General features: G+C 44.7%; 2 protein-coding genes across 2 annotated transcripts in view; both read left to right on the forward strand.

Moving 5' to 3' along the window:
* Positions 1-25,936, forward strand: LOC311204491 (protein PRRC1-like; the record flags this gene model as incomplete). The annotated part of the gene is made up of 11 exons (XM_084280908.1): positions 1-34; positions 2,655-3,041; positions 3,980-4,131; positions 7,637-7,733; positions 8,197-8,360; positions 9,268-9,371; positions 9,721-9,823; positions 16,035-16,155; positions 21,771-21,898; positions 23,171-23,294; positions 25,893-25,936. The coding sequence occupies 11 exons, from the start codon at positions 1-3 to the stop codon at positions 25,934-25,936; spliced, it is 1,458 nt and encodes a 485-aa protein (XP_084137034.1).
* Positions 1-26,703, forward strand: part of LOC311204492 (uncharacterized protein) — a gene marked incomplete at its 5' end in the record, with an annotated part of 71,377 nt that overhangs the window by 42,984 nt on the left and 1,690 nt on the right. The window lies entirely within an intron of this gene.

Genomic DNA, 26,703 nt, shown 5'->3' on the forward strand with positions numbered 1-26,703 from the left:
ATGGTGGGTTGGAGCAACCTGTCATCACCCAGAGGTGAGAAAGAAGAGCAGAGGTTTAGGATTATTTCCATGTCTCTACAGAGACGGGTGCTAGGTGGCAATTCCACCAAACTAGCCCCCTACACACAGAATTTACAACCTGTATCTCTTGTTACAGGATTAGAAAAGCCTGCCTAAATTTCCATTAATTGGTGAGTAATTAACGCATCAAGCATAGTCAAATTAGCAGGCATGCTGCTTGAAGGTGCTGGACTGGGGCGTTTACACAGGCCTTGAGCTGGGTGGGTGGTTGTGATCTCCCCCTGCCACCTGTCCCTTCCGCCCAGCTTCTGTTGCCTTCAGGCATCTCTGGATGTGCCCCAGCTGTTGCACCTGCAGCGGCAGGATGTTTCCTCTTGAGTCGCTGAGGAGAAGGGCTCTGGAGTGGGAGACCGCATTGAGGGACCCTTCCTGAAAGCGGCAAGGCTGGGCACAGAACCACGAGGGTAAAAAAAGCGAAGGGAGAAAGGTAGAGAGAGAGAGGCACCCAACTTCCCCCTCGCCCACCACAGCAAGACCCCCTGACCGCATGGTGCGGTGACTCATCGGAGGCGGAGCTAAGGGTGATGGGGGAATAATCCCTCTTGATACATCCCTTTGAGCAAGAAATCAGGAAAGCATGGCAGTAGACCTGTGTGGATGAGCAGGGAGCTCATGAGTAACCTCAAAGGGAAGCAGAAGGTCTATGAATTGTGGAAAAAGGGTCTGAGCACCTGGAAAGAATATAGGAATGTTGTGAGGGCCTGTAGGGATGCGTCTAGGAAGGCTAAAGGCCACCAGGAAATCAAACTGGCAAGGGACATAAAGGATAATAAAAAGGGTTTTTTTTAGATATGTGAATAGTAAGATGACCAGGGATAATGGGAGTCTACTGCTGAATGAGAAGGGTGTCCTGGTTATGGGGAATGCTGAGAAGGTGGAGATACTGAATGCCTTCTTTGCTGTCTTCACTTCAAAGGCCCCTCGGGACCCCCAGCACTGGAAGTAAGTAATAGAGTTTGGGAAATGAAGAGCTTCCCTCTGTTTGAGGTGGGGGTGGTCCAGGAGGGTCTCAAAAGAATTAATGCACATAAATCCATGGGCCCGGATGGGATGCATCCATGTGTCCTGAGGGAGCTGGCAGAAGTGATTGCTGAGCCGCTCTCTATCATCAGCAGTGTGCTACCCAGTAGTTATTTAAAAAAACCCCAAAACACACTTACAGTTTGTCCCTTCAAGATAAAGGTGGTGTTTTAAGGAGGAGTGATCTACTTCTTTGTAAGAAAGTCATGCGTTTGAGAAGGTGTTTTGAAAAGTGGTATTTGAAAGTGTTTACGTTGTCAATGCATTCCTGTTGCCAAAATCATTGCAAGTGTCACACAAAAAAACCTTTCCACGCTGTACATGTAAATTGGCAAAGAGAATTTCCTGAACTATGTAGAAATCTTCCAGATGAATTAGTTTGGGTGGATTTTGAGCCCATTTATTAGGAATACCAAGGTGCAACACCTTCTGATGATTTTTCCAGAAGAATTGAATGACATCAAGGAAGATGAACATTTGCTAGCTGAATTTCAAGATAAGCCTTCATATACTTGATGGCTGGGAGACGAAAACAAATAGCATGGTTTTGTAAGCACATCCAGCAACACCTTTTCATTTGGGTCTGTGTGTCTTTGTAAGGCATTTTTTCCAGGTGTGACAACCATTAAAGCCATAATCGGAATATAGAACCAGACCTCCAAATTGCTGATGTAAAATTAATGAGGCTTCTGTAGTAACATTGCTCACACTACAATATTATTAATGGTATTATATATTGTGCTAACCGTTAATAACATAACATATTGTTTTATGAATATACTATTCAAATACTAATTTTCAGTGGGAGCAGAAGAGTTTCTTGATCTTTATCTCATCCTTTTAATATTTCTGTTCTGTATGTTTTAAAATCTATGGAATATACTAGGACAGTGGCCCATGTAAGTATTTTGTAGCTATGTTGGGGGTGTGCATGTTCCATTTTTTATTGACTGGTGTGCGTGATAAAGTTTGGAAACGACCTCCTTACGGTAACTTGGCACGTCACTTGACTGTCATCAATGTTTAGGCTGAGTGCAGTTTCACATCTGAGCTGATCCAACAGCTTAGTGCTGTAAAAACCAGTGTTTTCTGTTTCTCTGGCTTAATTTTCTGTCTAAATTTGGTTTAGAGAACAAAATTGGCTTATCCAAGGATCAGCTGGGGGCCAGACTGAAACACAGAAAGCAGAGCGTTTAGGAGCCTGGGTAGCTGGGTGCCAGGGAAGAGAGGGCTGCCTGGGGCTCAGCGTGCTAGCTGGAAATTTCTGAGGCCCACTTCATCTGCTACAAAATGGGTGGTCAAATGTTGACTCGTCTTTTTAGCTGTGATAAATAGGGTCAGAGAAGAAAAGAGATTCCAGGCTACTATCTCCAGAAATTGAGAGCAATTGGTGGTGGTTGCAAACTCAAGCAGTACTAAACTTTTTTCCATTGAAAGGAGAAAAGCAGACTTGGTCAAAACTTACTTGTAAACTAGCTGAACAATTACATACCTGAATCTCTGAGATGAAGGCTCGGTGTTTCTAAAATTCCATTTGTCTTTTTTTCCCCTAGCTTTGTCCAGTCCCCTTGCTACACCAAGCCTGTCATCTTCTCCTGAGTGCTCAGCACCTCTGGCAGCTGGAGCATCTCCACTTCCTCCTCCTATGATGACTTCATCTTCTTTTCCACTTGTGCCATCTGCAACAGTTTCTACTATGGCGCCACCTCTAACTCCAGCCCGACCTCCAGTTGCCCCTTCGTCTTTTAGTACCTCTGTGTCGCAGTTCTCTACAGCTCCTTCATTAAGCTCTACTGCTGGCTCTGGTCTTCCTGCACCTCCTGCTGGTCCCCCGATTTCAGGATTTTCCATGTCTTCAACATATGATATCACCAGAGGCCACGCTGGTCGAGCACCACAGAGCCCACTGATGCCATCATTCTCTGCACCTCCCGTCACAGGTAACCTTTTGTATATAGACCTTTGTGCTTGTGAGACAGGATGAGGGGTCTCCTGGGTGGCTACTTCAGCAGTCTGCTAGAGTCCCACAAGTTCAGCTTCTTTAGTATTCTTGTGACACTTAATTACTGAGTAGCTGCGCTCGGAGGAATGGAGAATGGCCTTTGAAGTACGATCACGGTGTAGGACAAGAGTCCTCTTCCACAGAGTTCTGCTAGCACTCAGGCTCACAGAAAAGTGTTTGAGAGCAGTATTTTAAAATGTGCCCAGGAAAGCCCAGCTGACCATTTATTTCTGTGTTGCTGCTGTTCAGCTCAGAGGCAATTTCAGCCATTGTATTTCCACGGAATGGTAAGGTATCTCAGGCTGTAATCTCCTAATGGGCAAGTTTTTGTTCTGAGAAGCTCGCTATCTGTAAGAAGTCGTCCGTCACATGAGAGTAGCTTCTCTTTTCTTGCTTCTGGCTACTAAATTGCATCAGGACAGTGAAAAATACTTGCTTGCCATGCAAGCGAGTGCTGTAGTTGCTGAACTGAGGTGATTTTCTACTAGCCTAATGGAAACTTAGCTCTTCAGCTGCAGTTGAGTCAGGCTTTAACCATTGTTTGTGACATGTCTTATAAGCAGTCTGTCCAGAAAGACCTATGGAAATTTGAAGACAATAAAAAGCACCACTCTTAAGCTAACATGTCTTTGTTTAATTTTACACATCAGGTGCAGGTAGGCTCGGTTCTATGAGCAGATATTGTTGAACTCATTCACAGTAGTTGCCTCTGCTAAACTCTAACAAGCAGGATTGTTCTGGGGCCTTCAAGAAATGAAAGGAATCAGCCCAGTATTATTCTATTCTTCCTGTTCATTTTCCTGTAAAACAATTGCATGTTGCTACGGCATAAGAAATGAAACGCAGTACTTGTGTCTTGTTTTTCCCTCTTCCTAGGTGTCTTCACAGATCCTATTACTCAGCAAGCAACTTTCTCTTCCCCTTTGGCTCCTGGAACTGGTTCTGCAATCACTTTTCCTGAGGAGCTTGAAGACCCCAGAGTAGCTACTGCCCAAGGTGGAACACCTGCTGGAGGGCTGTGGGGGTTTATAAAGCTCTGTGGTTTTGTATGTTACCTTTCAGGAGGAACTACCATTTTTTGTTGTCTCTAACAAGATACAACTTTTAAGGGCATGTTGCTCTAGGTCCTGTCTTTCCTCTGTGCTCAGTTGCAGGTGGCTGTTTTTAATAGGCGCGTTTGCTGAAACTGTGCTTCTTTCCTTTCCAGAAGAGGAATGACTACATAAATGCAGGCGTCTAGGTGCTCGTGACAGGGAGATCCTTCTACCTTAGAGGTTTTGTCACATGCCCTTAAATCATGGGAAATGTCAGAACCTCTTTGATTCTTTGTACATCCTGGGTTTTTTTATCATTTCCTAATGAACTGAATTGGTTTTTTAGGGGATGCAAGTCCTGCCTGTTCTAAACCAAACAAGTCTCCTCAGGGAGAGGCAAATAAGTGTTTCTTCCACTGAGGAGGGGTTTCTTAAGAGGTGTCTGTGGTATTTTGTAGGATTTTTCTATTCTGCTAGAGGGCACGGAGTGTATAATGCAGAACAGATAATCCTTGTGGTGCGATCTAATCGTAGAGAGGAAATAAGCAGCAACAACTGACAGCATCTCATGAGCCTGTAACCTTTTTGGAGCTGTGACATGCTACATCTGAGTAGCGTCGTGAAGGCTGTGGCAGAAAGATGCAGGGACTGTGTGTGAGCTCTGAGCTGCCTTCAGGAGCAACACTACTATCTGTACTGTGCAATTGTAAATCGGAAGGAAGAATCAAGATTGACGTCCCAGTGGGACTGGAGACTTTTGGAGGGGCTTTCAAAGCCTTTTGAAAAAGAAAATCTGGAAGAATGAGTTGTGTGTGATGTGGCATAGTGAGCCCCCCTTTACTCCAGTGACTTCCAGATTACAGACAAGGACTTGTCACCGTTTTGTTCTCTGTAACTTGCTCATCTCTCACAACCTGAACTGAAGGGTATTACTATGCTACTACCTAAACTACAGCAGAATACACAAGTAAATGAACCTTAAGACGCACATAAAAAAATCAGCCTGCAGAGTGAGAGTCTCACTGGACAACGCACCTGAGAAATCACCACGTAACTGTGACAGAATTAACACACTCTCCAGATAAACTTCAAGTGCTGTTACATTAATCTAACATTCTATGCATTACTTAATGGTTTGTCACAAATACTTACTGATATATGGAACCATGCCAGGGTCCAGCGGTGTAATCATGGTCTCCACTGAATGTTTGGGTTTATCAAGAACAGACTTCACCATGGGATTCTCAGCTACACCCTAAACATAAGCAAACAGACTTCCATATCATTTTCTCGTTTTTCCCCAAGAAACTCACAATAGCACAGTTAAAACCCAACCAAACAAAACCCAAGTATTAAGCTGCTTCGTGGTCTTCTTACCACATTTACACTTTGTAATGCCTGGTGCATCTCACTCGCCAGCACAAATGCTGCAAGACGTGACCAGGAGTGCGTGACTTTTCGGATACAGCAAAGGCCAAATATCATCACCGCCATCCTCTCACGCACCAATGCAGAAACAGGCCTGCCAGTGATGGTGGGCAACACACTTGATTTCCTCCTATTCTGGGACGGGAAGTCTTGAACATTTAACAAATACTAATTACAGCTATCATCAGACTCGGTAGCTAGACTCAAACTGTGACAACTCCAACTGAAGAGCCTCTTTTTTATGACCTTACAGACAAGAGGACCTATTTTTGAATGGCCCATTACTAACAAATATTTTTACAGCTGAAATTGAGCTGAAATTCCTCAATTTATAAGTAGATTCTAAACAACGCTGAAAAAACGCTCTATCTTCTCCAGCCAAATTCCAGGTGGAGCTGCTGACAGACCTAAAAGTTCATTAAATGTAAGCACAAACACTGACAGGGTCTTACTGGCCTATTATCTACCTTGAGGGACATCTAAAAGAATGGTGTTGGATTTCTGAAGAACAGCAGAGCAAAAAAGGTAGTTCAATCGATTTCAAGAGCAGAAACAGAGATAACTGCAGCACTGCCGTGTATGCACTTCAACAGAGAATCCAGCTTGCATTTCTGCAACAACTGACAGTTAAGCCTCACAGATTCTGTCTGATGTTTAAAAACCTGACTCTGACGTGTGCTTCCACACATCCAACACTTGACAGCTTCAGTACAACTAATGATTCCTCATTCTTCCACCTCCCTGTTTCTCTGTTTGAGGGAGTGATATGGAATTGAGTTTAAAATATGCTGTATGTGTTCTGTTGGATCTGGTGATTAAATCCCGGTGTGTAAGGTATCGCACTGAGGGTCGACAAGCCAAAAGGTAAGCGTGCTCACAACGGTGTTTACATCGCTTTTGAGGCTTTCTTCTGACTTTCAGCTGTTCTGCTTTTCTAGCCCAACAGTATTTATACTATTTTAGGAAGCTCAGCAAACTTGAAGCAGTTCCTGAAACACTTGGGAAGAACATTGAAAAGGCTAAAACAGTCTAATAAAGTCTCAACTACCAGAGGGGAGGTTGTGGGGAGGTGGGCAATGGTCTCTTCAGCCAGGTGAGAGGAGATAGGAGAAGGGGAAATGGCACAAAGCTGCGCCAGCAGAGGTTTAGATTGGATATTAGAAAGAAATGTTTACTGAAAGGGTTGATGATCTACAAAGGTCTCTTCCAGTCGTATGATTCTGTGATTCTGTGAAGTATTGCTGAGCATTGAGCCTGGAATGAAAAGCATAGTATCTCAGTTAGAGCTTTAAAATGAATAGGAAGGAGCAGCATTGTGGTAGTCACAATTTTGTGTTTTACTAAAGTACATTCATGTCACGTCTAACTGAGCTGAGATTTCTACAATTTGTCAGAGTACTGGACAGGTTTTATGGGTTGGGTTTTTGTTTGGCTGGTTTAGGTGTTTTTTCCTTGCTGTGTTTTGTTTGTTTGTTTTGTTTTGCTTTTTGCTTTTGTTGCAGCAGTCTGGTGAGCAGTCCTCCTTCTTAGTTGTGCTAGTGCTGCTCTTTGCATGTAGGTGAAGCTGGTCAGGAAACTGATGAGGCAGAGAAGAAAGCATTAACACCTTTGTGCGCTTTGTTTTTCTGAGCTGTCACTCAATTGGACCTGTGGTGTGATCCAGCTGACCACATTGCTGCACCATTGTACTAAAGCAGTGGGCAATATGTGGAATAAAACGGGATCATCTCTCATAGGGGGAAAGGGTGAATCAGCTTGGTCTCGGTAGTCTGGGGAAGACTTAAGGGGGGATCTGGTCAATACTCCTAAATATCTGAAGGGAGAATGGGGCCAGACTCTTTTCAGTGGTGCCCAGTGACAGGACACGGGGTAATGGGCACAAACTGGAACGCAGAAGGTTCTCTTCCATTCCCTACCATTCTTTGATTCTCTTGAGTGCATCCAGGCAGCTTCTGAGTATGTTTGAGGATGGAGACTTCCTCGTGGTTCTGGACAACCTGTGCCAATGCTTGGTTACCTTCATGGTTAAAAAGATCCTTCAGATGTTTGTATGGAACCTCCTTTGTTTCAGTTTGTGCCCATTGCTTCTGCTCCTGTCCATGGGCACCACCAAAAAGAGTCTGGCTTCTTCCTCTTTGCAGGCTCCCTTCAGATATGTGTACAAATCAGTGAGATCCCTCTGGCTTTATCTTCTGCAGGCTGAACGTGCCTATCTCTGTCAGTCTTTCCCCCTAAAAGAGAGATTCTAGCCCAGTGGTTCATCTAGTTCAATATTCTGTCTTCAGCAGAAGCAGCAGGAGGTGAATGTCAGGATTATTCTTCTAAATCCATGAGTTGTCATCTTAAATGAGCACTATGCTTTGTTTCAGGTGCAGAATACGCCTCAGTTCCTGTTGTCCTTTTTTCATTGATGAATCACTTAGGAAGTAAAAGTTAGGTGACTAGCTAAATTAAGTGACTTCTGCTTCAGGAAAGAACTTTTGTGCAACGTGTGAGAAAGAGAAGACCAACTGAAGCATAGTCTTAAGATGTAGAATGTATTTAAACTGGCTTGTAATGGGAATGAAGAATAGTACACGCTCATAGATATACATCTCTCTCTCTATATATACACACACCTGTGTTTTACAGAAACTGGGAGAGAACTGGACATAGTGGTTACTTCTACCAAAGAGGTGAAAGTTGCAGCCATTCGAGATGCCTTTCAAGAAGTCTTTGGAATGGCCGTTGTTACTGGAGAGGCTGCGCAGTCTAACATCGCACCCCAACCTGTGGGCTACGCTGCAGGTTTAAAAGTAAGTACTAAAGTACCTCCAGCACAGAGAAGGGCAATGGAAACGTAGGATGAGAGAGTGGTTGGGTTTGGAAATGACCTTACAAATTGTCCTCAGCAGAGGGGGCTGAAACTCTCTGCACTAGACCACACTGCTCAAAGCCACATCGAGCCTGACCTTAAGCACTTCCAGGGATGGGGCATTGACCCAGAAAAATCTGATTTTCCCTAAGGGGAATGTCAGTCTGTGGCATTGGGAGACTTCTCCTTTTCTTGTTTTTGGTGTAACTTGCTGCCTGTTCCGTTAGATCATTCTGAAGCTGCTTGTTGGAATAGCTTTTGGGGTTCTTGTGCAAACGCGGTCACAGCAGTGAAGAACATTTATGTCCGTTTTCTTCTAAAGCAGTTGATTGCCATCACATCTGGCATGCATTGTGATATGACTGTAGTTTGAAAGTGTATCAGGCATTTGTTCTTAGTCTGTCACTAGCACAGTACTTTGGGATGAAAACTAAACATGAGAAATTGAATAGGAAAAATGTAATCAGAAGTTAAGAGAGCCTTTGAGACTGGGTTGTCTCCCAACTAATTCTGTAGGTGAAAGACAGGTTGATCAACACTTGCCAAGGATCTTCCTGAACAGCTCCATTCTTACATTTAGTATGTAGGAATTCATTGTGCAGCTTTTCAAACATGAGTTTTATCATAGCTTGTGTTACTGTTTGAGATTCCTGTTTGGGAAAGTCTATGGTGCTTTTTCATGTCTTTTTTGGTTTTTCTACTGTTGAATAAAAAGAGTAATTTTTTTAAATCGCTGTTTTCTGTTTAACTTGAAAATTCTGCTCCACAGGGGTTTTTGCACTCATCTCTGAGTGTTGTATGATGTGATTGAAAGAGAATGTTGTCTAACAGATCATGTTCCCATGTAGGGAGCCCAAGAAAGAATAGACAGCTTGCGCCGGACTGGAGTAATCCATGAAAAACAGCCTGCTGTATCGGTAGAAAACTTCATTGAGGAATTGCTTCCTGACAAGTGAGAACTTGAAATATATCCCTGAGGTGGGGAGAGGGTTGTTTCTCATTGACTCAAAGGGTCTTGCTTCCAGTGCTTTAAAGAATAAAATGTCATTTATATGTAGACACATATAAAATACATGAAACAACCGGAGCCGTAGAATTTTTTACAAGGGAACACAGGCACTTCAGTTTTTTATATATACATGAACTGATACATGCAAATTTGATTTGAAAAATGCTGGGATGCCTTGATGTAAGTCATTGTTAAATTTTTAACTACAGTTGTATTAGAGGTTGTAAAACGGTCATCATTCAAGGGCTAACATGTTGCTTTTCAACAGACTCTAACTTGGCTGTCATTGCAGGTGGTTTGACATTGGATGTCTGATTATCGAGGATCCAATTCATGGAATTCATCTGGAAGCTTTTACCCAAGCAACACCAGTGCCTTTGCAATATGTTCAGCAGGCGAGTTTTCTGTTTTCTTATTAAAGTTGGATTAAGACTTAGGATTTAAGATTTAATTTATGATGTCAGCTCTTACTGGTAGTAGCTACACTTGAATTTCTTAGTTTATAAAATGAGGATCAAAAATATTTTTCAGTCATGCATTGCCTAAAAATCTTCAGGCCTTTGTAGAAAAGCAGTTCTCCCTTGGGAGTCTTCATTCTGCAGTACATGGCACTTGAGCCGCTGATTTTAATTCTTGTTAAAGAAGAAGAAATATTCCAAGAAGTTAACCAAGGAAAAAATAACCTCAAAGTACTCCCTCAGAAAAGGAAGTACAGCTTTAATTATTGAATTGTTGTCATCAATCTGATTCCATGACTCACAAATGTTTAGATAGATAAGAATCCTCACTCTTCCTTAGGTACAGAAGGAGGTCTTGTAGCTCAAGTAATGCACTAAGCAAGTGCACCTAGGAGGTGCAGTAAGCACTCTTACCCGTCCAAAGGCTCATTTTCCTTTCTTTAGCTTACTTCCCAGATGTGTTTGAATGTCATCTAATGCCAACAAAATGGCATCACCAGTGAGGTGTCTGTGTGAGCACGTTAGCAATTGAGCAAAGTATCTGGCACGTCATTTAGGAACAAGTGTCTATTTTGAGATCTTGCCACTCAGTCTTTAATAAAGCTCATAGAGCCTTCATATTTATGTTGTTAACCACCAGCAAACAGACAGCATGCAGTACAACTGCAAGCCTTTTAACTTGCATTAGATCAAATTCTACTCTCCTGTTGAAAGAGAACTGTGCTTGTATATACTTCAACAGAAAAACACTGCTTGCTTTCATACTTTTCAGAGTTAAATTTTCCTGGTGTTGCTGGTACATTTTTCAGTTGAGTTGTGCATGGTGTGGCAGTGAGTCATTGGGCAGCAGTTGTTACCCTTATTCCCATTATGCCTGTCTCTTCCAGAATCAGAGTGGGTTTTTCTTGAATGCAAGATATTTAGGCTTCTATAAAACCAGTCCAAAACCAAGTTCTTATGCAAAAACTACTCACAGAATCATACAATATCCTGAGTTGGAAGGGACCCATGAAGATCATCAACTCCAAGTCCTGGCTCCACACAGGGCCAGCCAGGTCAGAGCACGTCACTGAATGGTCAGAATTCGCTAGGAGTTTATTGCAGTCATGGGCCTCCAACTTGAGGCATCTGGAGTCCCAAAGCCCATCGACTCTGTTGAAGACAGAGGCAGTGAAGGTGTTAAACTCCTTTTCTTTCTCTGTGTCCCTGTTAGTAATGTGACCGTTCTCATCTAGCAACAGACCAATGTTCTCTCTGGTCCTCCTCTTGTTGTTACTGTATTTGAAGACCCCAGACTGTCTACCACAGTATTGTCCAGCCTCGGCTCTCTCTAAGCTTTGGCCACACACATTTTCTCCCTGCAAAGGTGAAGAGTGTCCCCGTAATCCCCGCACATTTCCTGATCTTGCTTCCACTTTCTTTTTCTGCTGAGCTCTAGAGGAACGTCCCTGCTCAGCCTCCTGCCCCACCTGCTTGATTTCTAATGTTTTGGAGTTGCCTATTCCTGTGCTTTTAGGAGGTGGTACTTAAAAAGTGGCCAGCATTGATGGACTTTCAAAAGCAGTTTCCCAGGGGACCTTACCAGCTACTTTCCTGAGCAGTCCAAAATCTGCTCTCCCTGTATCTAGTGTTGAAGTTTTGGAGGCAGTTTCCCTTCTTTCAACAAAGATTTTGAATTCCACTACTCTGTGGCCAAGAAGTCCACCTACTTCTACTTCCCCCCAAGTCCTTCTTTGTGGATGAGCAAGAGATCTAGGAGGGCACCTTTCTTCGTTGGCTCCCTCAATACCTGAACAAGGAAGTTACCATCCAGTTGCTTTCGGACTCTCCTGGACCTGTTTGTATTAGCTGTGGTGGTGTTCCCAGCTAACATCTGGCCAGTTGAAACCCCCGTAAGGACACGGACAGGGGATCTAGAGGTGGCTCTTAGTCCCTTGAAGAATAACTCATCAATGTTGTTGTTGTTCTGGCTGGGCAGTCCACAGTAGACTCCCACCCCTGACTCTGACACGCTTTTCCCGCTAGCCTGGTTTTATTCCCTTCCCCCTTCAGACCTAGTTTAAAGCCCACTCCACAAGCCCTGCCAACTGCTGGGCTAGGATCCTTGTTCCCCTTTGGGACAGGTGGACCCCATCTGCCGCCAGGAATCCCAGTGCCAAATAAACCATCCCATGATCAAAAACCCCCTGGTGTGAAAAGAGCTAATCACACGCAGAGTCGAGGTGTTCATTTCAGTTCTGGTCAGAACAGGGTGCCAGGCCTAAAACACCAGCACGTACACCCAGTACATCAAGCGTGCCTTTTTTATTACAGTCAGATGTAGCCGATCGGTGGTGTGAAACTTCCTCACCCACCTTTCATTCACCGTCACCATAAAGACGTGTTTTTCCTCATGGTTCAGAGACTTGGTGAGGCCTTGTAATTAGCACCCGCATGATTCACAAAGCGGGGTACAACTCGGCATTAAAATCAGTACAGGGGAGTTAAGGAGACGACGTTTCTTGATGCTATTGCAAGGCTAGATTTGTGTTATATGCACTTACAAAAGGGGCAGAATACTTTGCAGGGTCCTCTTCTTCTAAATTCTTGGTCCATGAAGAGATGCCATCCTGGTTACTGTAATCTCAGAAGGTACCGTGAAGGGTACGTGAAGTGTCATGTACTTTGCACTCTGAACCCTTAACTTTTCCTACATCGGTAACAATTTCTACATGATCGGAGTTAACTTGGGAGAATCGACTTTAAATTCCCGTTTTGCCTAAAACCTTTTGGCTGAGACAACACTGTCCTCACCAGGAAGACAGTGTTTCAGAAGGTCATGAAGGTGATGTTTAAAAAGTAAGTGGAGTTGCAGTGCTGGAATTCCAGATGGTCATTTGGAGACAATCCATTCACAGCTGATTTGTATAACTTCACTGGGAAACATTTGTAGGGGGTTATTAGCTCTATTATTACGCTGCACCTTTGAAGTAATGGGGATTTTATTGCTCCCCTCAGGGCAGAGTTGCAAATACCTCGACACTTGGATACGAGTAAGGGATTGAGGCCAGTACTGCGGAGGCATGATATGAACACATATACCCCTTTGACCTCAGTCAGAAGGCTCTTGTGACTTCTATTACATTTTTCCGTGCCTTGTGTCAAACATAGTGTGTTTGGAAAACACAGTTAGAAAAGGTTCTCATCAGAGACTGCTGAGCGTGATTGCCAGAGGACTGCCAGGCCCTGAGCATCTACAGGGGCACAGAAATCTGCTGGCTGTTCACGCTATTGCTAAGTGGAGAATCCACTTTACTTCTAAAAGTTACAAATTCTGACATAAAGTACTTGAAACATGAATTTCTATAAATCACTGCTCCACTTCAGAGGCTTTTTAGAGCCGTATAGAGATTGCTCATAAACTCGATTTCCCTGGAATGTCCCAAAGCTGTATTTGATGGGAACTAACCCACTTTTTTCTTTGTTTTTCTCATATGTGCCAAGAGGAGTGTCCAGTGGGGACGTACGGGGTGCAATGTGCTGAGCCCTGCAAGTGTATGAATGGTGGGAAATGCTACCATATTGGTGGTGCCTGTCTCTGTGAAGCAGGATACACTGGAGAGCAGTGTGAAACAAGGCTTTGTCCTGAAGGAATTTATGGTCTCAAGTGTGATAAAAGATGTCCCTGGCACAGGCCCACTACCTGGAGGTAGGCTTTACACCCTTGAACCTGTTCTTCTGTAGAGAAGATAGAAATCTGAAAAGAAAGATTTCCTGATTTTTCTAGTACTTTCATGCAATCTGAAGCAGCGAAGGACTTGTGAGAGAATCTGGTATTCCCTAACTGGATCAGGAAACTCTCAGCCCAAAAGAGCTTCTGAATTACAGTGCTTGCAGCTATATGTGATCTTAATATTCATTGCTGTATTTATTTGGTTGCTTACCCGCCAAATAAATATTATGACAAAGTGGGACCTTTGTCTCTGTTTACCAGGTGGGTAGATCATTACATTGCTCACTGTGTGTAGGCAGGATAGATCATATATCCCTTGCACGTTCTGGTGTGCTGTAAGTGCAAAATAACTGAAATCAATAGATGTGGTCAGTTGATGGCAGCTCCAGCCAATCCTCATGCTTGTCAGCCTCTATGCTTTGTGAAGGGTTAGATATAGGTATACCTGGGAGGTTCTATTATTTTCCAGGGGTCCAGAGAGCACCAGCAGGTAACAAGCCTCTTATGCAAAGAGTTTTTTCAGAAATGGTTCTTGTCCATTGCCTCTTTTGGTAGATATGCAAGGATTTGAGCTGGAGTGTGTATTGAACCCAGCCCTCTGTTCTCTGTGACCAGGTGAAAGTATCCATTTTTCCCTTGGTACTCAACAGTCAAGAGAAAACAGAGAGTGAGCACTGGCTGGCTGAGACTAAGGCCATATAAACCCCGTTTCCTCAGTGGGGTACAGCAACAGCGCTGTGACCTGGTATGAGCAGATCCATACGTCCCTGCCACTTCCCATCACAGGTTGGGGGGTTTACAGAAACTTGTCATTCTGAAGATGCAGTTTGCAGGAAGAAGCGAAAAAGGCCTCTGTCTGCCTTTGTCAACATTAGCGCCTTGTTTTGTACAGGAATGTACAAAATGTAGGAATTGCAGCATTTCAGGCTGGTTTTGGCATGTCTTTACTCACGTGACACCTGGTGTAAAAAGAGCACACTGTAGCTACGTACTTTTCTAGAAGGGTTTTTCTTTTGTCTTGTAAGCTCTTTCTGGTGATCTTCCACCCCTGCTTCACATTTGTAAATAAGACTGTGGGAGGTCATTCTGCATCACCAACTAATATGGTATAGTTAGGCTGGGATTAGGGTTTTTTCAGGACACGTTCTGGTGGCATTTCTTTTGTCTCTTGCTTTCTCTGAGGGATATGTGCATACATATATATATCGGCTCCCATTCTTAATGTATAAATCTTACTGCCAATTAGTCTGACTTCATGAAAACCCATCAAAATCCTTCAAAAGTATTACAGCTTCCTACACCTATTTACAGGACAGTGATGACTGTCTTAAAATGCCAGTACTAGTAGTTTTATAAATACGTTCTAATTTAGATCTCAAGAACTGTTCAGTTGTAGATTGTCATTTTTAGTCCTGAATTACTTATCCTTCCATCCCCTCCTGGCAGCTGTCACCCTGTGTCTGGGGAATGCTCCTGCAAGCCTGGCTGGTCGGGGCTCTACTGCAACGAGACGTGTTCTCCAGGATTCTATGGCGAGTCATGTCAGCAGATCCGCAGCTGCCAAAATGGTGCTGACTGCAATAGTGTGACTGGAAAATGCACCTGTGGCCCTGGATTTGAGGTAAATAAGTCTCTCTTTCGCAGTACATTTTCAACTCCATTGGCTTTAGTTGAGTGCCAAGTTCTTCATGGTGCCCGAGTGTCCTTTCTCCACCACAGGAAAAGAAAGGTAACGGTATTTAGGTACATAAATAATACTGGGCGTTGTCTAAGATTCTGAGGCAAATCTGGGATTGGTTCTCAGCACTGAAGTGAAGGCATTTCAGGAAAGAAAAGATAGTGACTTTGTAAGACAGTGATAAGTAGGAGGATGTGCTTGTGAGGTGTAAATAAAGGGAGGAATGATGGTTTCAATCATTATCTTGCTGCAGAAGCTCCTGATGTTCCATTCAGAGAAAATCTAGAGCAAGACACTTGTTTTTGCGGTTCAGGATGGATTATTCTGCAGCTTTTACATGCATTTGCGGTTACCTGTGCTTTGGATATTTACAGGGTGACTGTTGTAGGAACAACAACTGTGAAAACTTCAGTCAAATTAATTCCTAAAAATACTGTAGACATCCACGTTCCATGAACCTGCTGTCTTACCGAGATTTGGTTTCGTGAAGGGCTTCCTTATTACTTAAGATACTGTCCATTGATCTAACCAAGTGGTGTTTGCTGTGTGACCTGAGCTCTCCCAACAACTAACAGGAAAGTAATGCTTACTGTGGACTTAAAGAGCATGAAGGAGTCCCTCGCCATGAAATTTCAGATACCTTAGTGACAGCCTGGAACAGGCATGTTCTCTGGCTTTTGTAGCACCTGAGTCAGTCTACAGAATGTACTGGTTCTATTGTCTGAATAGTTTTTAGACTCTGTTTTTGTGTCATTCAGGGTGCTGCTTGTGGTACTGCCTGTCTTCTGGGGACGTATGGAATAAACTGTTCATCTGTATGCAACTGCAAAAACGAAGCCATCTGTTCACCAGTAGATGTTTCTTGTGCCTGCAAAGCAGGTAAGCATCCCTTCAGATTAATTTCCTTTTTCCCTAATCATAAAATGAATTTGAGTTTTGGAAGTAGAGAAGAAGAAAGAAACTTAATAAAAAGCAGACCACGCTGAAGGCCATATCACCAGCTGATTTATGCTTCTGCTGCTCTGGGAGGTGAAAACTAGGAAACCATCTGCCCCAAGAAGAGTGCACATGCCTCATGTTTGTGTTCTCAGTGGGCTGGAGGCTGCTGCGGCTTAGTGAATTACTGGTGTTTACCCTGAGGTGTGCCACCACTTCTCTCTTGGTGGCAGTGCTGTCATCTGCTGGATGTACCACAGGCATGCCTGCCATGTGTCTGACAGCAGCCTGCCTAGTCGAAATGCATAGGCGGGTTTCCCTCAGCCTGGGTGTGCATGACCTCTGGCTGCAACCCTTGCCCCTCTCAGCCACACAGAGGCACCGATTTCTTCCTGTCATTTTAGCACTGATGTTAGTATCTACTGGCAATTTATTCTATTTGAATGCTCTTTTCCTCACCAGCTCTCTGAGAAAACCTTGCCTAAGACCCTTCCAAGCCTTTGCGCGCTGTTCCCTGCTTCTGTGAGAAACTTTCTAGGTCTCCCAGTATTCGTGTGACTAGACTGACGCTCCTTGACCTCCCTGCCTGGCTCTCACCTCCCAGCAGTAATTCTGATGGACATTGTACCCCCTCAGAAACTGCACGTGCCTGCCCACCACTGTCAGGGACTGATTTTTGCCTGAAATGACCCCTAAATGTGAAGTTCTCTATCCAGGGCACGAGGCGGCTTCGTTTCAATCCATGTGTTTTGCACAGTCTATTGATTAGGCTCAGTGTAGAATTACTTTTCCCTTGGCTTGCTGTAAACAAGGTACAAAATTAGAACCTTGGCTTGTGTCACTGCTGATGGTCACGTCAGACTGTCTCCTGCCGTTTCTATTGTATCAGATGGTCACATTTTTAAAAATCTATTTCCATTTCTCTGCCTCCAGCGTGCAGTCTGCAAATCATTGCTACCCAGCATAATCAGCAGTGAAGGGTGCATTTTAGACCCATTTCCCATTACAGTCTTTTTTGCATCTGGAGGGAAGTACAGCAATGATCTAGAAGGTCTTCCATGTATCCTTGGAGAAATGCAACTTAGGCACTGCTGCTATGTTTCCTTCTGTTTTGTGTCTAGGATTTTAGTTTCTAAACTGTATTGCAGAACTCCATCTGTTCAGTACTGGCGGAAGAGTGATGAAAGCAGCAGCTTGAATGTAGGGAATACAGTCCTTGCTTTTTCAACCCATGCCTTAAACCTTCAGTATCCTCTGGTGCTTGGTAGTGTAATTTCAAGGTGTCTGTGTTTTCCTTGCCAATCTGCCCTGAATTGCTATTGCACGGTGGCACCCATCTGCAAATGTGTGCTGTGCAGAGATGTCAGGAGGTGCCCTTCACCACCCTTGTTCCAACGTGGACGAGTCCTCGTCTGAAACTGCTGCTACTAGCTTGTAGCTAGTGGTACCCTGGGATTGCACATCTCCGAAAGATGCTGCCTGATAGGCAGAGTGAAACACGTCCGCAGAGAGGAATGGGGGAAAACTTGGATTAATTTGTCACTTGAAATTCTTCTTTTTGGCAGGTTGGCATGGTGTAGATTGCTCAATAAATTGTCCCAGAAGTACCTGGGGGCTTGGCTGTAACTTAACTTGCCAGTGCCTTAACGGAGGGGCTTGCAAAGCTCTGGATGGAACCTGTACCTGTGCTCCAGGCTGGAGAGGAGAAAAATGTGAATTCCCTTGCCAGGTAGTTTCATAATTTCACCAGATTTTGCACTGAATTTTGTCGGGGGGATAAGTCTCCAAGGAGGACTGCTCCTGGTAGCCCATACACAACTGGGTTGAAGATTGGTGACACATGACGACAAATCTTTGGGAAGAACTCTGCAGTGCAACACACTGAAGTGCAGAAAACACACAGTTAAGATGCACAGATGAAAAACTCTTCCTGCTTCCATGCTTTAAAGTTGAGCCTCAGACTTTTCTCCAGCTCCTTTAGAATTTGTTGAAAAACACAGACCCAAATTTTTCCCCGTTGGCATCAAATGCTCTCCAGAGTGCTTCTGTTAAAGCAGAAAAAACTGTGAGAGGAAAGAATGTGCCAGAAATAGATACTTAACATCAAACAACCTAGTTTTGATTACATTATCTTCTATCTCTGGTACAATATGAACGGAGAAGTTGCCTTCATTCTTAGTCAGCTGTGAGAAGGCACTGCGAAGAGTGCAGTGACAGACAGGTCTTTGCCTTCCTCTTGGGGCTCTGATGCTGTCACCCCGACATTGAGAAGTGCAAAGTTAGAAATCATTGCACTGCCATAACATTGCCTCATCAGGTCTGCTGCACCTTGCAATTTGTGCTTGGGGAGAGCAATCAAAATATCTAATTTCAAAGGTTTTAAAATGGTAAAAGTCAAAACTGATTTGTTTTATTCCATAACTGTTTTTTATTACATTTTGTAGTCAAAACATGAACTCTTTCTCTGAAAAACTGGCTCCATCTTTTCCAGTGATAGTGTTTGGTTTTCTGGGAAATTCTTAGAAACTCCAGTTTTTAAATAAATTCTCTGCTCTACAGGAGGACTGTGTGGGGCTGGAAGGAGACAGGGGCCAGTTCTGTGGCTGTTTTGTTCCATCTGTGATTCACAGGTATGGAAATGTTGTTGAGTGTGGGATCCACAGGCAAACTGGGAGTAGGAGAGTAGATGGGTCAATCTGAAACCTTGCGCGCCTTCACAGAACCATTCCTCAGGAAGTGGTGAAGAGCTGTAAATATGCAGGGCTGTGCTGGCAGCTCTGGTACGTAAAGCCTTGCGTGCAGGAACCCAGAAAGCTTGGCTCTGGCAGCCAAAAAGAGGATCAGTTGTGCAGAAGCTGTGCTTCCACTTAGGTTTTTCAAACTTGAGAACTCAAGTGTCTCTGCACATATTTTGTTCTGCATGAAAATTGTTGCACTTTTCTGCAAGGTTTCTCTGGCATTTTCCTTGTGGTTTTAGGAAGTATTTGTATTTGGTTATCCATTAGAATTTGTGTTTGGCACTGTTGTCTATGGAGAGCAAGGTAATTTGAAAACATGATGAAACTCTGCAGAAAGGCATGCTATCACAAACCTTTTATCTCCAGGAAGGGATTTGAGTTCTCACCTAAATGTCTATGTAAGTGTTGGGAAAACTCTTCCAGCTTCCATAAGATGGAGTTGACACTCTTAAGTATGCCCCTCTCAGAGGGTTCTGGAGTTTTGTGTCTCCGTGCGATACTGTAGCGTTGCAAGCTTCAGCTTTCCTGTTTGTATTCAAGGGTCAGTAGTCTCTGTGGACTCTCTCCACAGGAGTCCTCACAGAAAGAGAGGGAGGCTGCCACAGCCAGCACTCACCTAACTGAGCCCAGAGTGTTCTTGGCCTTATTGTCGTCCCAAAAGCCGCAGTGCGACCTCCCCTCAGTCACTCAGATACCGCTGGGAAATGGCAAGGCTGCAAAAATAATAAAAGTAATTGGAGTGAATGATGAGAAAATAGTAGTATTGTCATTGTGCCATCGATGAGTAGTTTGTGAGACACTAGGGCAGACAAATCACCAGAGACCAAAAGTATGGTAACGAATGAAGCCAGGTTAAAGTAGGTAGATTCTATGATTTGAAAGTCCGTAGTAAAAATGTAGCATCTTTTTGTAACAGGTTCTAAAAATGAGCTGGCCGGTGTGATAGAACTATCCTGGGTGGAGATGACGACTTCAGGCGTAGCACAGACCTTGACTGCGTGACCTCAGGTATTGGAAAGGAGACACTGCTTTTGGCTTCAGTGAAATCTTCATCTTTGGAAAAGAAAAAGATTTTGCTGGAAAGAGACTTTGTGCTTGATTCTAGAAAAAATGGAATATCTGTCCCGGGATGATGTCATCACAGCAGCGTGTGTAACGGACTAGTTTCAACACGTTGGTGATGTCAGGACACACTGTATGACATTAAGAGCATAGTTTGCTTTCTGTTCGGTGTCTGGAAATATCCTCCTCCCACGCTTCACACGTCAGAGCAATACTCCTGAGCAATACTTTCATAACACGGTCTCAAATAGCTGCTCTATAAAGTTACACTGCAGAGATAGCATCAGAAGGTAGGATTAAGAAAGGTGTTGTGGAACATATGTATATGCATAATAAGTGGAGCAGCAGGCAAAGGGTTTGTGACAATAGAGGAAGGAACTAAATTCAACAAAGTATGTTAGAATAGCTTGGGTTTTTTTTCTTTTAGGTTTGTTAAAGTAACCATCAGACTTGGTATTTTTTGGTGTTTAGTATTACCTACCAAAACAGCGAGGATCTCTAGGGAGATCGAGCCATGTAACTCGTATCGAGTGTATAATTAAAAGACTGAATCTTGAATGAAATTAAAATACGGGAAAGGTTCCAAGTTAAGTTCTGTGAGTGCTAATTGTGCATTGTGCTAATTGTGCTGCTGTGCAACAGCTATTTCTCTTGATGTGTTACCTAATATTCTAATTTATCAGGAAAAAAATACCAGAAGGGATTAGAGCAGCAAAGGAGGAGATTTTATGGAACGGCCTCTCCCTGTCTGTCCTCCTCGCCCCCCCCTTTTTTTTTCCTCCTTTTTTAAAAGAAACTTGTGCCTTTCGCGTCATATGACGTGACACCAGCCAGATGTCTGGCTCCGCTCATACGACTGCATGGGTTTTGAAGCACGGGGCTCTGAGTAGCCTGGGAGACCTGACAGTCTGGTGGAGAAGGACAATTGGTTGCTGTTTTGCCTGTTTCTTCATTGTCTTTTACCCTTTTCTTCTTTTTCGGTTTTCGTTCCTTCCTAATTTCACGGCCTCAGTGGCAGGCCCAGTACAAGTAAAGCCAAATCCCAAGTAGAGACAATTCCCTTCTCCTTTTCCCTCTTCCCTTCTCATAGTCCCCCAGATACACAGAGATCCTCTCGAAGCAAATCTTGTCCGTAGGGGTCTGCCACTGGTGACACATTGCCATCTGCTGGCCATGGACAGACAGAGTTTAGGGCTAGGAACAAAGGGTAGCGTCCGTGGTGCTGCAGATCTGTAATCCCGATACAGTTAAGAAGCTCCATCTGAAGGCTCGAGTCTGAAACAAGTGAAGGCAAAGAGCAAACCTGGGAGTGACGCAACGGGTACGTGAAACTTCAGGCACTGCTGTCTTCTGCCCACAGCTGTTAAGGCAGGCAGCAGGTGAAGAAGGTGGCAGAAAGAGTTTTCAGAGCCAAGAAAGAGCTGTCAGCAAAGGTGGGGGTGCTCTTGAGGCACTAGAGAGTGTTGCTATGAACTTGGTGGTTAAAATTCTCTGTAATTGGGACAGTGACTGCAGAGGCAAAAGAGAGCAAGGAACCTCAGGAGAGAAGTAAGTTAGCAAGTAACATGCTCTTGCTTCAAGTGACCTGTCAGTTCCTGCTCTGTGTCCCTAAATCCGTCAAATGAATGGCAATTTCCTAGGTAGCTCTTTCCAGAAACTCTCCCATTAGGTTTTGGAATGAGTGCAGAGCTGTCAAAAACTTCTCCTCAGAAAGAAATGCCATGCTATTGATAGTTGTTGATTTTATTTTCTTTTCAGAAGCCATCCCTCACAGTACCGGTGGAAATTCCAACAGTCGCTATTTCTCTAACCCCAGTTATCATACTCTGACTCAGTGCGCTACCGCACCTCATGTCAACAACATGGACAGACTGACCCTGGCAAAGGTAGAGCATCAAAATCTCAGTGCTCCTCTGTCAATTAGCTTCTAGTTTATTTCATTTGGTTCCATCATGTTTCAGGTTTGGTTTCTTTTTGTGGTGGGTTGACCCTGGCTGGAGGCCAGGTGCCCAGCAAAGCCGCTCTATAACTCCCCTCCACAGCTGGACAGGGGAGAGAAGATATAACCAAAAGCTTATGAGTTGAGATAAGAGCAGGGAGAGATCATTCCGCAGGTAACATCATGGGCAAAGCATCTAATTTCCTACCAAATCAAAAGAGAGTGAGATAATGAGGTATAAAACCAAATCTTCAAACACCTCCCCTCACCCCTCCCTTCTTCCTGGCCTCAACTTTATTCACAAATTCTCTGCCACCTACCCCCGAGCGGCACAGGACGGGGGCAGAATGGGGATTGTGGCCAGTTAATCACACATTGTCTTTGCCGCTCCTTCCTCTTCAGGCAGAGGACTCCTCACATGCTTCCCCCGCTCCAGTGTGGGGTCTTTCCCACATCAGACAATCCTCCATGAACTTCTCCAACATGAATCCTTACCATGGGGGCTACAGCTCTTCACCAACTGCCCCGGTGTGGCTTACATGTGGCTCAGACCTCCAGGGACAGACTGCTCCAGCCTGCTTCCCCACAGAGCCACAGCTTGCCCCAGGGAAACCTGCTGCGGTGTGGGCTCCTCTGTCCACGGGCTGCAGGTCCTGCCAGGAGCTTGCTCTAATGCAGGCTTCCCATGAGGTCACTGCCTCCTTCAGGTGTGTCCACCCGCTCCAGCATGGAGCTGCAGCTGGGATCTCTACTCGGCATCTTCCTCCTGGGCTGCAGCAGGACTGCCTGCTTCACCATGGTCTTCTCCATGGGCTGCTGGGGAGTCTCCCCTCTGGTGCCTGGAGCGCTTCCTCCCCCTCCTTCTTCCCTGGCCTTGGTGTCTGCAGAGTTTCTTCATCTTCTCACTCCCTTCTCTGGCAGCAAGAAGTGTCTGCCTGTGGGTTTTTTTCCTTCTGAAACATCCTATCACAGAGGTGCTGCCACCATCGCTGATGGGCTCGTCACTGGCCAGCGGTGGGTCCATCCTTGAGCCGTCGGGTATTTACTCTGTCAGACGTAGGGGAAGCTTCTAGGAGCTTCTTGCAGAAGCCACCCCTGGCCCCCCACCGCTACCAAAACCTGGCCACGCAAACCCAAACCACTTTGCCTGATTAGCACCTGGAAATCCTGTAACTTCCCATCAGTTTCAGTTTCTGTTATCTGTCTTCCTTTGAATTAGGCCAAAACCAATCAGCTGTTTGTGAACCTTAAAAACGTGGAACCTGGAAAACGAGGAACTGTCATGGACTACGCGGGAACATTGCCTGCAGACTGGAAACATGGTGGCTACCTCAACGAGCTTGGTAAGAAGGAAGAAGGAGGAGGAGGAGAGGGTGAATGGTATTTACTGTGTTTGGGATAGAGAGGGAAGCAGGGAATTTTTCCTGGTTCTCCGCTCAGGGTAATGCCAAGGTGGTCTGGCTGTGCGTGAGGTTCAGGGTTATGGGTTCGACCTTTCTTCAAGGAGACAAAAAAGTGACTCCTTGTGAGGAGCGGTGAATCCACCTGATGCCCAGTGCAGACATGATATGCAAATCTCTCATCATATTGTCATACAACTATTTTCATACTAATTACTTTCATAAATCAATGGGTGTTGTAAATAAGGATCTGCTTTGGCAAAATTACTTTGATTAAATAGGTGTGGGGTTGGGTGAATCCTTTTCTCTAATCCCCACCACACAGAATCAAGGCTTTTTGAAGTAGTTTCTCATCATCTGGGCTGCTGCAGATGTAAATTGTAGCAGCATCTTCCCAGCTAAGCCTCCTGTCTGCTAAAACGCAGCACATTGTCCGTCAAAAGAAAATTCCTGAGAAGGGGTGAGAATTTCTGTATCCTATTGACACTTCATCCTTTCCCAATCTCAAGCATCCCAAAGGCTGGATCACACTCCTCATGTCTCTGCCCAGTGAAAGCCTTAGAAGGGACTCTGAGTGCCATTAATCTTTAGATGATTTAATTACCTTCATTTCTAGTCCTTCTCACTGTCAGGTTCTGGGGATCAGGTGCAGCATCAGAAGCAGTCTGCAGCAGGATTTTTCCCTGCCCATCCCCAGCCTTGGTCTAACAACAGCTCCGCCCGAGACCCGGGGTTTTTAAGAAAACAGTTTAACGCTCAGAGTTCAGCTTTACATTTTCTTAGAGCAGACGTACCAGCACTTGGGACTTCTGAGAGATCCCGGCTGTGGCTACCCCACTGCATGGGGAGATTCTGGAAGACTGGAGGAATGCTGATGTTATGCCTGGTTTCTAGAAGGTGCAGTGGGATTGCTTGGGTAGTTCTAGGCTTGTGACCTGGGTGTCAGGCTTGGCAAAAACAGCAGGACAGCTGACATGAGACCTAGTAAATAAAGATGGAGTAGGAATAAATTTAGTTGGTTTAGGTCTTCTCAAATAACCTAATTTTGTTCTTGGAAACTGTGTATTTTGTTTAGAGAGAGACTGTCTAGAGAAAGTTCCTTTAGACTTCTGTAATGCTTGTAACAGAGTACCATGATGCAATCTTGGTTGCAGTGACCATGAAATGTTGGAGTTCTAGATCCTCAGGGAAGTAAGGAGGGTGCACAGCAAGCTCACTACCCTGGACTGCAGCAGAACATACTTCGGCCTCTTCAGGGACCTGCTCAGTAGAGTACCATGGAACGAAGCCCTGGAAGGACCAGGGGCCCAGGACAGCTGGTTAGTATTCAAGGACTGCCTCTTTCAAGCTCTGGAGAGATGCAGCCCAACAAATGCACCAGGAGACCTGCCTGGATGAACAAGGCGCTCCTGGGCAAACTCAGACAGGGAAAGGAAGCCTACAGAGGGTAGAAGCATGGGCAGGTAGTCTAGGGGGAATAACGAGAAACTGTTCCAACAGCCAGGGACCAGGTTAAGAAAGCTAAAGTGCTGACAGAATTAAATCTGGCCTGAGACATCAAGGGCAACATCAAAAGCTTCTATAGCTCCGTCAGTGACAAAATGAGGGTGAGAGGAAAAATTGGCCTTGTCTCCAGAAGGAAACAGGAGATGCAGTTACCCAGGATCTGGAGAAGGCTGAGGTACTTCATGACTTTTTGCCTCAGTCTTTTCTGGCAAGTGCTCAAGCCACAGTGCCCAAGGCACAGAAAGTGAAAGCACGTGAAGTACAGTGTCCAGCTCTGAGCTCCCCAGTAAAAGACACTGAGCTGCTGAAGTGAGGCCAGGGGAGGGCTACAAAGGTCACCGCAGGGCTGGAGCACCTCTCCTACAAAGACAGGCTGAGAGAGTTGTGCTTGTTCCGCCTTGAGAAGAGAAGGCTCTGGATATTCTGTAGCAGCCTTTCACTACCTAACAGGGAGGGGGCTACCAGAAATCTGGAGAGGGGCTGTTTACAAGGGCATATAGTGAAAGGACAAAATGTAATGGCCTTAACCTGAAAGAGGTTAGATTTAGATCAGGTGTTAGGATGGAATTTTTCTCTGTTGGGGTGGTGAGGCCCCGTCACAGGCTGCCCAGAGAAGCGGTGGCTGCCCCCTCCCTGGCATTGTTCAGGGCCAGGCTGGATGGGGCTTTGGGCAACCTGGTCTAGTGGAGGGTGTCTCTGCCCACGGCAGGGCGCTGGAACTAGATGTGCTTTGAGGTCCCTTCCAACCCCAACCACTCTGGGATTATCTGTATTGAATGCCAGCTACTATTCTAACCAGAATTGACAGTTCTCAGACTGCAACAGGAATTTGCTGATGACAAGACCAAGGGCCATAAACAAGAATAGCAGTAGAAGTGGATTCATTAAGGACTGTCTAACCATTTGGAAGTGCTATGACTGGTTTCTATTTAAATATTTGATGGGGAGCGAGTTGTTAGAACTCAACACCCTGTGTAGCATTGATGTCCATACTACTAGCATGCTTGAGAGAAACACGTGTTTTTCTTGTTGCAGATCTAGTGAAGAACTCCGAATATAATTTAAGTAATTGCTCGTAAAGTAGTTCTGAGAACCCCTACGCTACTATAAAAGACCCACCAGCTCTTGTCCCCAGAAGTTCAGAATGCGGCTATGTGGAAATGAAGTCCCCGGCACGCGGGGACTCCCCGTATGCTGAGATCGCTGGCTCTGCTTCAGCCAATAGGAACGTTTATGAAGTTGGTAAGTGCAAAATGTACTTCTCGATGTTGAAGGTTAAGAACAAAGAGCACAGGACTTTTTCCTTTGAGCCAGGTTAATCAAAACACATTAAAAAATCAGTTAAAAAAGCGATACGTTCAGGTTCTGTTTTCTGCTCCACCCATCTCACAACGTCTTTTCCAGGGAAGTGGTAGAGATCACAAGGACAGAGCTTTAAATACCTTCAGCTCTGATCTCTAACCTAGAGAGAGCGCTCAATTTCCCTGGTTTGAAGGCCTGTCTTTAAACAACAGCGTAAGCTAAGCATTTGATCGCACTCTATTTTAGGCTGTTGTGGTGGTTGCACCTTGACTGGAGGCCGGGTTCCTAGCAAAGACACTCTTCTCACTCCCCTTTTCAGCTGGGGGAGAAAATACCTCTTGAGAGGCTTAGGAGTGGAGATAAGGACAGGGAGAGATCATTCCGCAATCAGCGTCACAGGCAGAACAGACTCAACAGGGAATTGAAAAAACCCATCTTACCACACTCACATGCACAGAAACCAGGGTAGAATAACGAGAAGTGCAACCAAATCCTAAAAGGCCTGTCCCTGCCTCTCCCTTCTTCAAAGACTCAACTTTATTCA

Source organism: Gallinula chloropus (assembly GCF_964237585.1).
Source record: "Gallinula chloropus genome assembly, contig: HAP1_SCAFFOLD_177, whole genome shotgun sequence".
Taxonomy (NCBI): domain Eukaryota; kingdom Metazoa; phylum Chordata; class Aves; order Gruiformes; family Rallidae; genus Gallinula; species Gallinula chloropus.